At 35.2% G+C, this 13408-nt stretch overlaps 1 protein-coding gene across 1 annotated transcript; it reads right to left on the reverse strand.

The window, feature by feature from the left end:
• Nucleotides 1–823: 823 nt before the first annotated feature.
• Nucleotides 824–13086, reverse strand: LOC116293020 (eukaryotic translation initiation factor 3 subunit B). The gene is made up of 20 exons (XM_031700402.1): nt 12906–13086; nt 11384–11576; nt 10138–10257; nt 9700–9757; nt 9298–9420; nt 8519–8676; nt 8008–8056; nt 6657–6739; nt 6350–6416; nt 5898–5944; nt 5007–5145; nt 4632–4703; nt 4379–4451; nt 4048–4170; nt 3583–3661; nt 3125–3263; nt 2830–2955; nt 2679–2756; nt 2108–2216; nt 824–1542 (listed from the first exon to the last, which is right to left on the reverse strand). The coding sequence occupies exons 1-20, from the start codon at nt 13051–13053 to the stop codon at nt 1445–1447; spliced, it is 2082 nt and encodes a 693-aa protein (XP_031556262.1). The 5' UTR covers nt 13054–13086; the 3' UTR covers nt 824–1444.
• Between the last annotated feature and the right edge of the window lie 322 nt (nt 13087–13408).

Genomic DNA, 13408 nt, shown 5'->3' on the forward strand with positions numbered 1-13408 from the left:
TTTTCAATTCTCTTTCAGCCTCTTCATCCACCATAGCGAAAACGTCTTTCAATCTTCAACTTCCTCTCTCAGATTATTAAACTTGAGAAGAAAAGCTAGTCATATAGATCCGTCAACAAACATTCATGTAAACTCTAAATCAACGGGGACCCTAGCAACTCAATTTATATCCTAAAGAATGGAATAATTTATGCGATTTAGTGTGGCTGGATTCAAAAATGACAATAGATGACAGACACACGAAAAAAAATTAAAATATATATAAACGATTTTCTCACAAATTATAATTACTTTTAAGACCGCTGTTAATTTGGACGAATTGCTACCTTCGTGACGTCATTTGCAAGTACTCTTTTTGATTATTTGTAGTTTTGACTATGAATGGCCTAATAAATCATTAATTTGCTCCCAGATACTATATTTCATTGCTAAAAGGCAGTCTTATATCAAGTATGAAATGAGATTTTTCATATGTTAAAATGTCAAGAAGCCTCTTAAAAGTCGGCAAGTTTGAAGAGCACTTAAAAAAGTGACGACGCCACTTCTCAATTGCTTTCTTCCGTACTTCCTCTTTTAATTTATATCTTGGCTCTCATTGGTGGGTATTATAGCCTTATTAAATTGGCTTACAACGAAGTAAAAACACAGGGAACCCAAATACGACTGTTTTCCTTCATAATCTTTATAGTCGACTCTATATAGTCGATGTTTCTGCAAAGCGAAAATGAGAGATCACGTGACTTGTTAGTGTGATAATATAGTTGGTCGATGCGCGCAAAGCATGCTAGGTAAACATCCTTCTTCACACCCAGTAAACAAGTCATTTGATTCGTAGGGTATGCCATTTTAATAACAGTCTAATAATACACTTATGATAACATATTTTAACCAATAGTGTTAATATTCTAAATTTTCTAATTATATATTCCCCTTTTTTCTTATTTGGTAAATATTTGGTTTTCTTTTTACCTAAATAAGTTAAGAAACTCGTTTTTCTCGTTATCATTAAAAAATAAGCAAAAAGGGGCAAGAAAAATAGATAAATCAATTGAACTAAGCAAAATAATGGAATCTGTGAAGTGATACAAGCAACTAGTTGATAAAGATCCTGACATTTATATTTGAAAACGGGATTAATTCTTGTTATTACCATTATTATTTTTAATTTTTTTAAACACGAAAAAATTTCTAAAACGGGACAAGATATTTGAAAAATTAGGGAGCGTAAGATTTTCTTTTTCCTTCGAGATAAATTTAGACAAAACCCTACAATAATATGATCAAATCAAGTTGAAAACCTCGCGTCAGTCAAGACCCAAACACAAGATTTCACACTCCAAGGAAGATATGCAATAAGATACTTTGAATGAATTCACTTCAAGAACGAATAATCGGTCGATTGACAAGATAAAATGGCGGACGATATTCTTGGTTGAGAGTGAATCTACTCTTCGACTTCGATTACTTCTTCCTTGACAAAGAATTCAATACGTTCCACATCTACTTCCTTTGAAATACCTTCACCTGAATCTGTTTCCAAACCTGAGAATAGAAAACAAGTTTGTTCTGAGTAAATCAAGATGACAAACCATGTTCGTAAAAGTCTGCACAATCATCTAAAGCGCGGTCCAAGACTCTGAAGACTGCAACCCAGTTATCCCTTTCTGTCCATTTTATTTTATTTTTGGCGTATATGATTTCACAGCCCATTTTATTTTGAGCCAATATGACGTCGTAACCCATTTTACTTTAAACGCGCAGATGAGGTCATAACCCTTTTTATTTTTGACGCGCAAAGGACGTCATATCCTTTATGCTGGCTTCCCACGAAAGCTTTTACCTTTATTAAGCTAAGCTTTATTATGTTGTGATATGTTTGTGGCCAGAGGAAGAGAAGAGCCTCTGGTCTAACCATACATTCACTGGTTTATCTGCCTCCATGCATAACTCAAATGCTACAGGAAAGCAAACGAGGCCAAGATGGAGGACCGTCACACATGTCACGCATGACGTGACACATGTCACGCATGACATCGAAATGTGCGCAATACACATGTGTAGAAACAGCAACAAATGTCCACATATAAACAAGTGAGGCTCGTATTACCTTGACGCAAATCCATACGCTGCCTCTTGGTCTCTTGATACTCGGTGATCTTCTTCTGACGATACACCTCAAACTCTTTCAACTTGCGTCGACGACGCTCGATGATTTCCTAGAATAAATAATAAATAAGATGAAATGGTGATGACGATGAATAAGGTGATGGTTATGATTATACTGAACGACGCCACGTTGGAATTGCAAAGATGTTCGATTATTTTTTTATGCTCAAGACAATGATGCTCTAAGGTAATATTGATGATAATTGTGATGGTGATAGCGATGATGGTGATAGTGATGATGATAGTGATGATGGTGATAGTAATAATGATAGTGATGATGGTGATATTAATGATAAAAGTGATGATGGTGATAGTAATGATGATAGTGATGATGGTGATGATGATAGTGATGATGGTGATAGTAATGATGATAGTGATGATGGTGATAGTAATGATGATAGTGATGATGATGATAGTGACGATGATGATGGTGTCTAATGATGATCACAGTGTTGATGATGATAATGATAACGATAATGATAGCAGCAATGATAGTGGTGATCAAGACTCACCTTCGAAGCTCTGGACTGACTCATACGATCTTTGATCTCAAACGTCTTTTGGTATTTCTTCATTTCTTTCTTAAGTTTCTGCAAGAAAAAAGATTAAAGCATGCATAAATCCTCTGCTTGCAAGCATGACATGTAAAGATATGTTCCCTACCTTCTGAGCCTCTTCATCCAGAAGCGTAGGCGGTCTTGGTCTCCATAGCAACTGACAGAATTGATCCAAGACATGTCGCTGGAGTAGTTTGCCTTGGAAGGACCAGATGAAGTAGCCATTATCAACCTTTAAAGTAATTTAATAATCCATCAAATGTTGCTATTATCGTCAAGAGAACAACTTGCAATAGGAAAAATACCATCTGATTTTACAAGCATAGCATAACTAGTCAGAGTTATCCATAATCTAAGTTTTATCAGCCCAGTAGTTGTTTCAGAGTGGGTTTCTTACAAACCTTATGTGCCCACCAGCTGACAGAGGTAGCCACAAATCTACCAGTAGGATCCCATTCGACATCTGTTGCCATGAAGTGCTCAGCTTGGTTCATACAGACCCAGTCAGTTGTGTCATGGAACTCTAGAATACCATTCATACTGCAATGGAACCAAAGCAACATTACTTGTGAGCTAGGTGAAGTGAAGTTAAGGTGGTACTGTCTTGTTGGGTTGCCCCAGCTCAGACGGGATCATATGTGAGTTGAGTTTGTTTGAGGTGCTGTTCTCTCCCTTGCCACGAGGGTTTTCTATGGGTTCTCCAGGTTCCTCCCTCCCTAAAAGGCAACATGTGAGTTGAGTGTTGTATGTTGTAAATATAGAATGTAGTGGTAGTAAGTGTGGAGGGCACCTCACGGAAGAGGCCTGTATGGGGTGTGGTGGTTGTAAAAATATAAGTTGGTTTGTTTTGTTTTATTACCTTTGTAGACCTGCTAAGACACAGAACTGACCATTCGGTGACCAGAATATATTATTAGCTTGTCTTCTTTCATAGGTTTCTAGTAAGAAATAAAGGAAAAGATTCAATGAGATTATTATTCTTTATTTCCTCTTTTCTTTTCACAACTCTCCTGTTCTGTCCTGTCTTATCCTCTGCTTTGCCCTCTCTCCTCTGCCCTCCCTCCCTCTGCTCTGCTCTCTTTTAGAAACCTCTTCATCTGCTCTCTTTTATAAACCAGGGCTTAAAATAACGGCCATTCATTGAACAATGTCAGCCCAGGATTGGAACTTCTTCAATCAAATCTTTGCCTTGCTGGTCATAAGTTGAGCCAGTAACGAGGTATGATTGAGCTAAAACTAATTCGGCCAGTCATTGTGATCAGTGACTGACCAGTTGTTACTTTAAGCCCTGTTAAACAGATGAGCATAGCCTCTATATACATACTTTGTAGTTCTACACTGCCTTGGATCTCCATGTCATAGAAACTAGCTGATATTCTTGGTGCTTCACCATGAAGAATACAGAACTTTGAACTGCCAGGTTCCCACGCAAATGCAATAATTGCCTCTGAAATAACCAACAAAAAAAATCATGATTAACATACTGGTCCAATTGAAGAGACTCTGGTTAATATTTCTGCTATCTTTGGGTATGATCCTTCTTGTCATTCACTTGAGTATTACTTCTTTTTTACCAGTAAAAGTAAAAATAAAAAAACTAACAAAATTTGAAATTTTTTTAAAATTTAAAAATGAAGAAAATTCTCAATCTTTACCTTTCATTTCAAGACTTTCAACAGGAATCTGCCTTTCTCTCATTCTAAACAACTCAAAGTTGAAGTACAGAGCCTAAAATAAATATATAAAATTTGGTTAGCTTTGTTAACCAACATGTATGATCACTTATTTACTAGTTCAAAACTTCTCTCTACACATAGAAGTATTTAATGTACATCGTAAACAATCTTACATCTCTTAAAAACCTTAACTACCATTACGAGAAACTTGCGGGAATCCATAGCAACTTACTTTTTTACTTTTGGTGTTTCTGTCAACCTTAACTGCCAAGTAGTCTCCCTTGTTGTGCCAGTACATTTTACACTAGAGAAAAGAAGTATTTAGAATAAAAAGAGGAAAGAAGGAAGGGAGGAAGCAAGCAAGCAAGCAAGGAAGCATCGAAGGAAGGAAGCATCGAAGGAAGGAAGCAAGGAAGGAAGGAAGGAAGCAAGGAAGGAAGGAAAGAAGGAAGGAAGCAAGGAAGGAAGCAAGGAAGGAAGGAAGGAAGGAAGCAAGGAAGGAAGGAAGCAAGGAAGGAAGCAAGGAAGGAAGCAAGGAAGGAAGGAAGCAAGGAAGACAGGAAGAAGGAAGACAAAAAAAAGAGAAAAGAAATCAAAGTCGACTTACTTCTGAAACATTAAAGAGATTCTTGACTCTAATCTCCTTTCTGTCTGGTATTTGCATAATGGTTACTCTAGCTGGTGTGTCCTTGTCTTCTGGCGTCCAGTACGCAATGTAATTATCAGAAGGAGACCATTGGAAATCCCTGAAAAACCACAACCAAACTGATACAACTTCTTGCAAAAAAACAATGAAATTTTTTATTGAAAAACAAAATGGAAAGGAATCAGAATTATTCTTCCATGTTCTCAGCACTAAACATCAGTAGCAGAACTGGCTTTGGAATATTTCATCATTTCCTCGTTTAAATCAGAGCTTATTTGTTCGCATCCTGATTTATTTATTTTTCTTGGTATCTATCTATCTCATTGCTATCTATCTCAATGATATTGTAAATTTTTTTATTTATTGTTTTTGACTTCAGGATTTTTATGTAAGAGCATCGAGTTCTAATAATGCTTAGGAACTATTATCATTTATTTATTATCATGAAATGAGAAAAGAAAGAAAATTTACTACTCTTCTCAATATGTCTTGATATCAATATTACCAGGATCCTCTTTGTATTCCTTTTCTTCTTCAAATGTTCAAACTTCTTTGGTAGTCACAAAATGATGTTGAACAATGAAAGCAACTACGAAAAGGATCCTAGTAGTATTGGTAAGACTTAATAAGGGGAACAGAAAAATTAATACACCTTTCCTAAAGTCACTCGAATGGCAACAAAGCAATGGCTCCAAGTAATGGTTGAACTAGATGTGTTTTTATACATTTACTGCATTCATCAAGTCCAACCACAGCTTGGAACCATTTGGTGACTTACACAATTTCAGGAATGGTGTATTGGACAGCCATTTTGCAGATATAGAATGGAGAGAAAATAAGAAAAAAACTTACTTGACACCTTCTACCTTGAGACTTTTTTTGTCTATCAATCCAAAAGACTAAAACAAGAATGAAATTATTAAGTAAGAAATAATAATTTTTTTTTACAAAAAAAGAGATTTAAAAAAAGGAGAAAGTTGGCCAATTTATCTAGCTTTGCTGCAGAAGCAGAATAGCATAATGTTCTCCCATTTCAGATCACTTGTCATTCCCTAGAGTATTACTTCTTTGCTTGATGGTTGCCCGGCATGAGATATGGATACAAATCAAATAAAGAATCTTATTCTCAAGAGAATGACATGTGGTCTAAAATGGGAGAACATCACACCAAGGTGAAGAGGTGTATTGTGTTGCATTTACAAAATGCTTTGGGGGACTGGAAAGACTTCTTGTAGTGGTACTTGACCAAACCATATTTCAGTAATCCCCCCTCCCAAAATTTAATTTCACATGTCTGTACTTACTGGTGTTTCATAGACACTAATACTATCTGTAGCCATCCTAGCGAAGTATTTCCCATTATGTGACCATCTGTCGACAAAAATGATTACTATTTACAAATCTTCATTTTGAGATTTGACTCCAAAACTTAACCTGGATCGGGTAAGGCTTCACAAATTTGCAACGTCCCCTGTGATTGGTTAGGTTTAGGGGCGGGGTTGGGAAAAGGTCATTGTTTTCTATTGTTCTACGCGTGTGCATCCTCCAATAGGATCACATCATGCAATTTCATGAAGGACAACCCCCTGGATCACAGGTGATATTACTTACTTGAAGGCAGGCCACTGAGATGTATCTCCACTAAGAAATCCACGTCTCTTTAGTCCTGTTCTTATATCCCAGATTATAATTCCCTAAAAACAATCATAACTAATTTATACAACTCTTTGTTATCAATTTACATCAAACATTGATTCATTCCTGACAAACCTCTGGACCAAAGTCAGAACTTGGCCTGAATTTCATTTCATTGCATAGATTAGTCATAGGGCAGTTTCTATTAATAGTATCAGATACATTCTTCCATGTTCTCAGCACTGTTAGTCAGTAGCAGAACTGGCGTTTGGAATGTTTCATCATTTACTAATACTAATAACCTTATCTTTAAATTTAAATCTAAAAATCTACTAGCTTTAGCTGTTGTATCACAGCGTGGGACAATCACAACAGAGCTAGGCTCCAAACTAGGTGAAAGCCCAAAGACCAAATTAGAATTTAGTAGTTGATTTTTGAAGAGGGAGGAAAACCAGAGAACCCGGAGAAAAACCCTCGAAGCACAGGAGAGAACCAACAAAAATTAAATAAAGCACCTCTAAAGCACCTTACTGAGAAATTAACCAAGAAGACAGGGGACACATATGCAAGTACTATAACATGGATTAGAACTCGATTATCTTTTGAAATAATTAAGTCAGTACACATGTGTGTCAGGGGGACAAGAACCCCTTTTTTTATGGACAATGAATTCTTGAATGACTTTAATCTTAATGCCAATGTAGCGGAAATTTAGAAATATTTAGATTTTAATAATAAATGTATAGTTTTAATATAGTATTGTAACCAAGTTGAAAACTGGTTGATAACATACTGGTTGAAGATTTATTCGAGTTTGTTGTGTTACGTTTGTACTAGCCATATTTGGAATGATGATGTAAGTGATCACGCAACAGTATTCGTAATTTGAAAAATAAATCAGTTCTGCTCCAGATTTTGTGCTGTTTAGTTGTGGTTTTGTTTAGTCCAAGTTTTAGTTTTAGTTTCACTTATTTTCCAGCGACCTATCTTGGAAAAGACCTGCAATGAGTTTCATCATCTCTGCCGTTCAACATCCACTTGGTCACAGTATTATATCAGTGTGAAGAGCTGGACTCGTGTTTTGAGCTATTAATTTATTTTACAAATATGTTTTCATAGATAAATAAGTATATTTTATATGGATTTGTTATTTTATATTCATAATCTTTTCTTTTTTGTTTTATAATTATAGCAATATTCTTATCACGTCTCATATTATAATAAATTATTAGTTAATTATTATTGTCAATAAAGTTATTTATATTATTATTTTTACAAAAATTAAAAATTAAATCATTATTCAAGTATTAGAGTGTCAAGTACTTACTGAGGGATCCTCAGAGCTGCTTGGAATGGGACTAAAACTAACTAGGTACCTAGAATGAGAGAATAAACAGTATTCTTACAGTATTCATACAAGTTTTTAGCTAGTTATCTCTTCAGTGTTCTTAGACCTTCATTCAAAGTCTCAACACAAAAATACTTTACTAAGAGGAGTTTCAGATTTGTTTTCCATATTCTCAACACTGAATTCAGCAGCAGAACTGGCATTAGGAATGATTCATCATTAACCTCTTACGCTTAAAGTAAAATGGCAACCTAATTGAAATTCAGAGACAGTGAAAACAAAGTGTGTGTGTCAGCAGACAAAAGTAAGCAAGGTAGTGACATAAATTTTTGATGTGCTGCCACAGTTCGGTGGGATCTGATTGTGAGTCCAAGGATCATACCTACATGTATGACTACAGCAGTAATAGGAGGTGTATTAGAAGTGCATACCGCCCATGTTCCCATAATTGGTATTTAAAATTTTTTTAAAAATTGCCCTAGAAACTCACCTTTCACAGGGTGAGAAATCAATAAGTTGTACCCCAGGGTGACTGAATCTCATAATTCTTTTAAACTCTTCTCCTCCCCAAAGAGCAACACCTTGTCCATGGAATGTCGCCAGGTATGTTCCTTTAGGGGACCACAGGACATATGTCTCTGTCCAGTTCTGTGAATACAGAAAAGCATGCTTTTGGTTCATTTGTTTAGGCTAAACAAAAACATAAGTGTGTTTCCTGTTGCATGAGAAAAATAATTGGGGTTGGTAGGTCAGATCTTTTTTTTTTTTACCAATACAACAGTGGAAATTAGCTTACTGGGAACCCTGTGGTGCATTAGGTTCAGCAGAAATCGGCAAGAAAATTAGGATCAGTCGCACAACAGGAAACAACCTTATTTTTTGTTTGGCCTTATTACTATATTTTGCAAGATTCACCTGGCAAAATATACAACATTTACAATAAGTCTGTAAATAAGGAACTCAGAAGCGTTTTACAGATTTAAAAAGTTTACTTTTTATATAGAAAATACTAGGAAATCATTTTTACATTTTCTCTTTGTTTTAACAGGAAATTGTAAATTCAATCCTGACTGGTTAGGAAGCTTGATTAAGCTTATTTCAATCCTGGTTGTATGAAGAGTATATAGCACAATCATTTGGATAGATCCTTATCCAGGTGATAAAGTGATGCTGTTATCCAATAAATTTATCCACTGGATAGCACTAACTACCCTTCGCAATACTGGGCCCAGAAGATTAAACAAATGCCTATGAATCAGAACAACTTACAGGTCTTTCCTTGACCATCATTGGTTCTTGTGAACTATTCCACAGGATTGAGGTCTTATCTCCATGGATAACGGAATATTGGTCATTACAATCAGGATCTTGTAGCCAGGAACGCAGATTTTCCTAGAATAATATATGGTAAAATGATATTTAGAAAGATCCAAGCTTTGGACTGAAGAATTAGAAAAGAGAGAGTGCTGTATGAAGTTATACACACCGAATTTGAATAACTATCATTTTGCACTAGCTAGCAACTGACTAGCCTCTCGTATATGTGGAAATGACTGGTTGCCATACTCCGATTCAGTGTATAAGGCATAAAGGGATTTGCAGACTAAGAGAGAAGAGCTATGGAAGAAACATGATACATAGTGGAGTATTAAGAAAGCATTAATGACAAACCTGCTGAGTGTATTCCTGCTTTGCTGGAGGTTTCCAATCCTCATGAGGATCTAAGAGTCTGCAAAACAACAAGAAACCCTTTAAGAAATCTTTGGGATATTTTTGACTAAAGAGACCCAAAACCCAAGTCACATGTCATGATGAATCTACAAATCACACCTGAGACTTTGATCCAAGTCTCAACACAAAAATACTTTACTAAGAGGAGTTTCAGATATGTTTTCCATATTCTCAACACTGAATTCAGCAGCAGAACTGGCATTAGGAACGATTCATCATTAACCTCTCCTAGAAGACGTATTCTTGATGTGCAACTACGTGACTCAAAATCCATCAACACATAAATACCAATGACAAAGCCACCATCTTTGTTATTATCAACCAACATGGTGGCTGTGATGTAACATACACCCCAAGAATTCTCAAAAAACAACTTACTTCATAAAGTCCTCAAAATGATTTACAGCAAATACATGATGCTTGTCTAGTTTGTAACCATTAGCCGTCTTGACAGCTCTTGCTGCATCATTGGGATTAGAAAATTCTAGAAACATGTACCTAAAAGAAAAATTTGTAAAGTTTACCACAAAAAGTCAAGGAAAACGACAATCAAAAAATCCTTTTCTTGGATAATAAGATATCAGATATATTCTTCCATATTCTCAGCACTGAAGTTCAGTAGCAGAACTGGCGTTAGGAATATTTCATCATTTGTAGGATAAATAGCAGTGAAAACAACAATATATTCCAGCATTTTTTGATTCTAATTTTTTTGAATAAATTCACATTTTGTTTTACGATTTATGTGGTTCTTTAAAGTAACTTCCAAACCACAAACTAATAATAATGTATTTACAAAAGAACACCAATATAATAACTACACACACACATTAAGGTCTCTGGGTTTTCATTCCTTAAAGTATACAGTGAATATTCTGGTCTCACTTTGGAAACAAATTTAAAATGTTCAGTGATCATAAGACAGAATTCATTTTTAGACTTCAAAATTATACTGGGGAAGGATTTTGTTGTGTGTTTGAGGCATATTTTGGATCAACCTCAAAACAGCTGTTAGCATGCAAACAAAGTAGCATATTCTATAAAACTAATTGAGTAAATGTATTTTAGCATATTACTTAGTTAAGTTACTTAACAAACGTTTTTGAGGCCTAGTGCATCTATTCCCATGAGAATAAAAAGACAAAAAAGTCTGTTAATATAACAAAAGAAACCAAGATCAAATCTTTGGGTAAAGTCAAACAAGATATTGACTGTTACATTATATACATGCAACAATACATTCTTCAAATTCACTAAAAATTTGCCTCCTGGTTGGCTCATTGGATTGTGGGCACTGGACTATCATGCAGGAGATTGCGATTCAAGCCTTGGCTGGACAAACACCCCTAAGTTTTTTAAAATATCTACTTAAGCAGGAAGGTGCTGCCTTTGCTCTGAAATATATACGAATGGTTACACCTTCATCTAGGCTTGAATGACCACAAGTTTATCAACGCTAAGTTGGCAACTTGCACATGTCACCTCTAAATAAAACTGGTTATTATCATTATTATTATTATCATCATCGTCATCATCATCATCATCATTATTCTATTGAGTATTCCTCAATAAAAATCACATTATGAAAGACATTTGTTTTTTTAAATTTCCATTGATCACTCACCCTTTAGTCAATCCATCACTCATCGGATAATACTCTGTTACAATCTTGCCAAATTTAGAGAACACTTTTCTAATGACATTTTTCAATTTTTCACATCTTTCTTGGCCGACAGATGGGATGTTATCTACTACTATTATAGATTCTGTTCCTTCGATCTCCTTGGGTCTCTGGGAGAGTATGTCACCTAGTAGTTCTAACAACAAAAAAACAATATTAATCTATTATTATTGGCTATTATATTTAGTCTATTTAATAAGGGAAGACTATTTTAGAATGAGTGGGGAAAACAGTGGAATAATGGGCGGCATAGTGCTAGTACACTTGCCTCAGGGTTTCTGGTTTGATTCCTAGACTCTGCATCATATGTGAATAGGGTTTGTTAGGTCTCTTCCTTGATCTGAGGGTTTTTCTCCTGGTTCTCAAGTTTTCCTAACTCAACAAAACTTAACAAGCTAAATTCTAATTGATTTGCGAGTTAGCCGTGCTCTATCTTAGATCAGCCCGCAGGTTGTTTTAGGGTTTGATCTGTGAGTTAGTCATGCCCTGACTTTGACCAGCCCAGAGGTTGTTTCAGGGTTCAATGTGTGAGTTAGCCATGCCCTGACTTAGATCAGCCCAGAGGTTGTTTCAGGGTTCAATGTGTGAGTTAGCCATGCCCTGACTTTGATCAGCCCAGAGGTTGTTTCAGGGTTTGATCTGTGAGTTAGCCATGCCCTGACTTAGATCAGCCAAGAGGTTGTTTCAGAATATAATCTGTGAGCTAAGCACAGGTCTCTACCATAACAGTATAAAGCCACTCCCCTTTTAAGCCTGTGTTTAAAGAAACAAATGTCATTGATATCAGCCCAAATAATATATAAATGCACAGCAAAGGATGAGAATAGCATTACTAATAGTTTATGCAGATAAATTAGAATAACATTTAAAAAATATTAGGAAAAAAATAAATCATTAATTTTAGTATTAAAAAATGGGATTAGAGTTCTCTATTTTTGGTTATTTAGGAGATATACCTTTATTACAATATAGTTCTTTAAAACAAGGAATTTTACGAACCCAAATTTGTACGAAACTAGTAGAGTGCTGTCTACAGACTACGTGTATTAATTATGTAAATTCCTCAGAAAATCTATTGAAAAGAAATTTTTTTTAGCAGTTTACTTTGGTCAGTAAGAGATAAACTATTAACAAAATTAATAGAATATTTAACTTCTCAACTAAATATAAGTTGAATTATTTTATGATCAAAAGTTGATTCAAATTTGGAATGAAATTTCACTTATCCCCACGTGATAAAAGACAGGTTTTAGAAAAGAAAGTATTTTTTTGCTTTCTAGTTATATATGGAGCCAAAATACTAAAAAATATGATTGATTGATGATCACAGTATCTTTTGATAGAAAAATTACTTCGAATAAAGCCTTACAAGAGATGAATTTAAGCGAATTAATGTAAGAGAATTTCGAAAGCCGGTCATTGAACTCGCTGAATCTTGTCCACGCAAAACCTTTAATTTTCGTACCTTCATCTGTTATATCGTCTACAAATCCCTCCGGATCATCAAATTCACTATCATCTCCATCTCCGTTGACCATATTTTCATCATTTTCTGGTGTTTTTTCACTATCCACGTCGGACTTCTCGTCCTCGTGGTCTTTCTCGTCCGCCATTTTTACCTTGAATCGAGCCGTGCGGACTTTTGATCGGCGGCAAGACCACATGCGCGTGACGTCACACACAGGAACCCCAACTCCCGCTTCCACTCCATATGAGATTTTCAAAGACGATAATAATAATATAATAATAATAATAATAACAATAGTAGTAGTAATGATAACTAAATGATCAAAAAGTAATAATACAACTTGAGGTTAGAGCGAAAAGCGCTTTGTGACGTTAGGACACAGGAACCCCAACACTTCTTTCTCAATAGAAATAATATATAATAATAATATACAATAATATCTACAGTGCAATTGTTTTTCTCAATATTGAGGACTAAAGATTATTTCTCAAATTTGAAAC

Source organism: Actinia tenebrosa, unplaced genomic scaffold, assembly GCF_029948245.1.
Source record: "Actinia tenebrosa isolate PJP-AT-01 unplaced genomic scaffold, QUT_ActTen_1.0 PGA_scaffold0__85_contigs__length_37466705, whole genome shotgun sequence".
Classification (NCBI taxonomy): domain Eukaryota; kingdom Metazoa; phylum Cnidaria; class Anthozoa; order Actiniaria; family Actiniidae; genus Actinia; species Actinia tenebrosa.

Coding starts and splice junctions, on each gene's coding strand:
- LOC116293020 (XM_031700402.1), bottom strand. CDS start 13,053: ATGGCGGACGAGAAAGACCACGAGGACGAGAAGTCCGACGTGGATAGT. Junction 9,758..10,137: donor CATTTTGAGGACTTTATGAA/GTAAGTTGTTTT, acceptor GTTGTTTTGCAG/ACTCTTAGATCCTCATGAGG. Junction 2,217..2,678: donor GTCAGTCCAGAGCTTCGAAG/GTGAGTCTTGAT, acceptor TATTTATTCTAG/GAAATCATCGAGCGTCGTCG.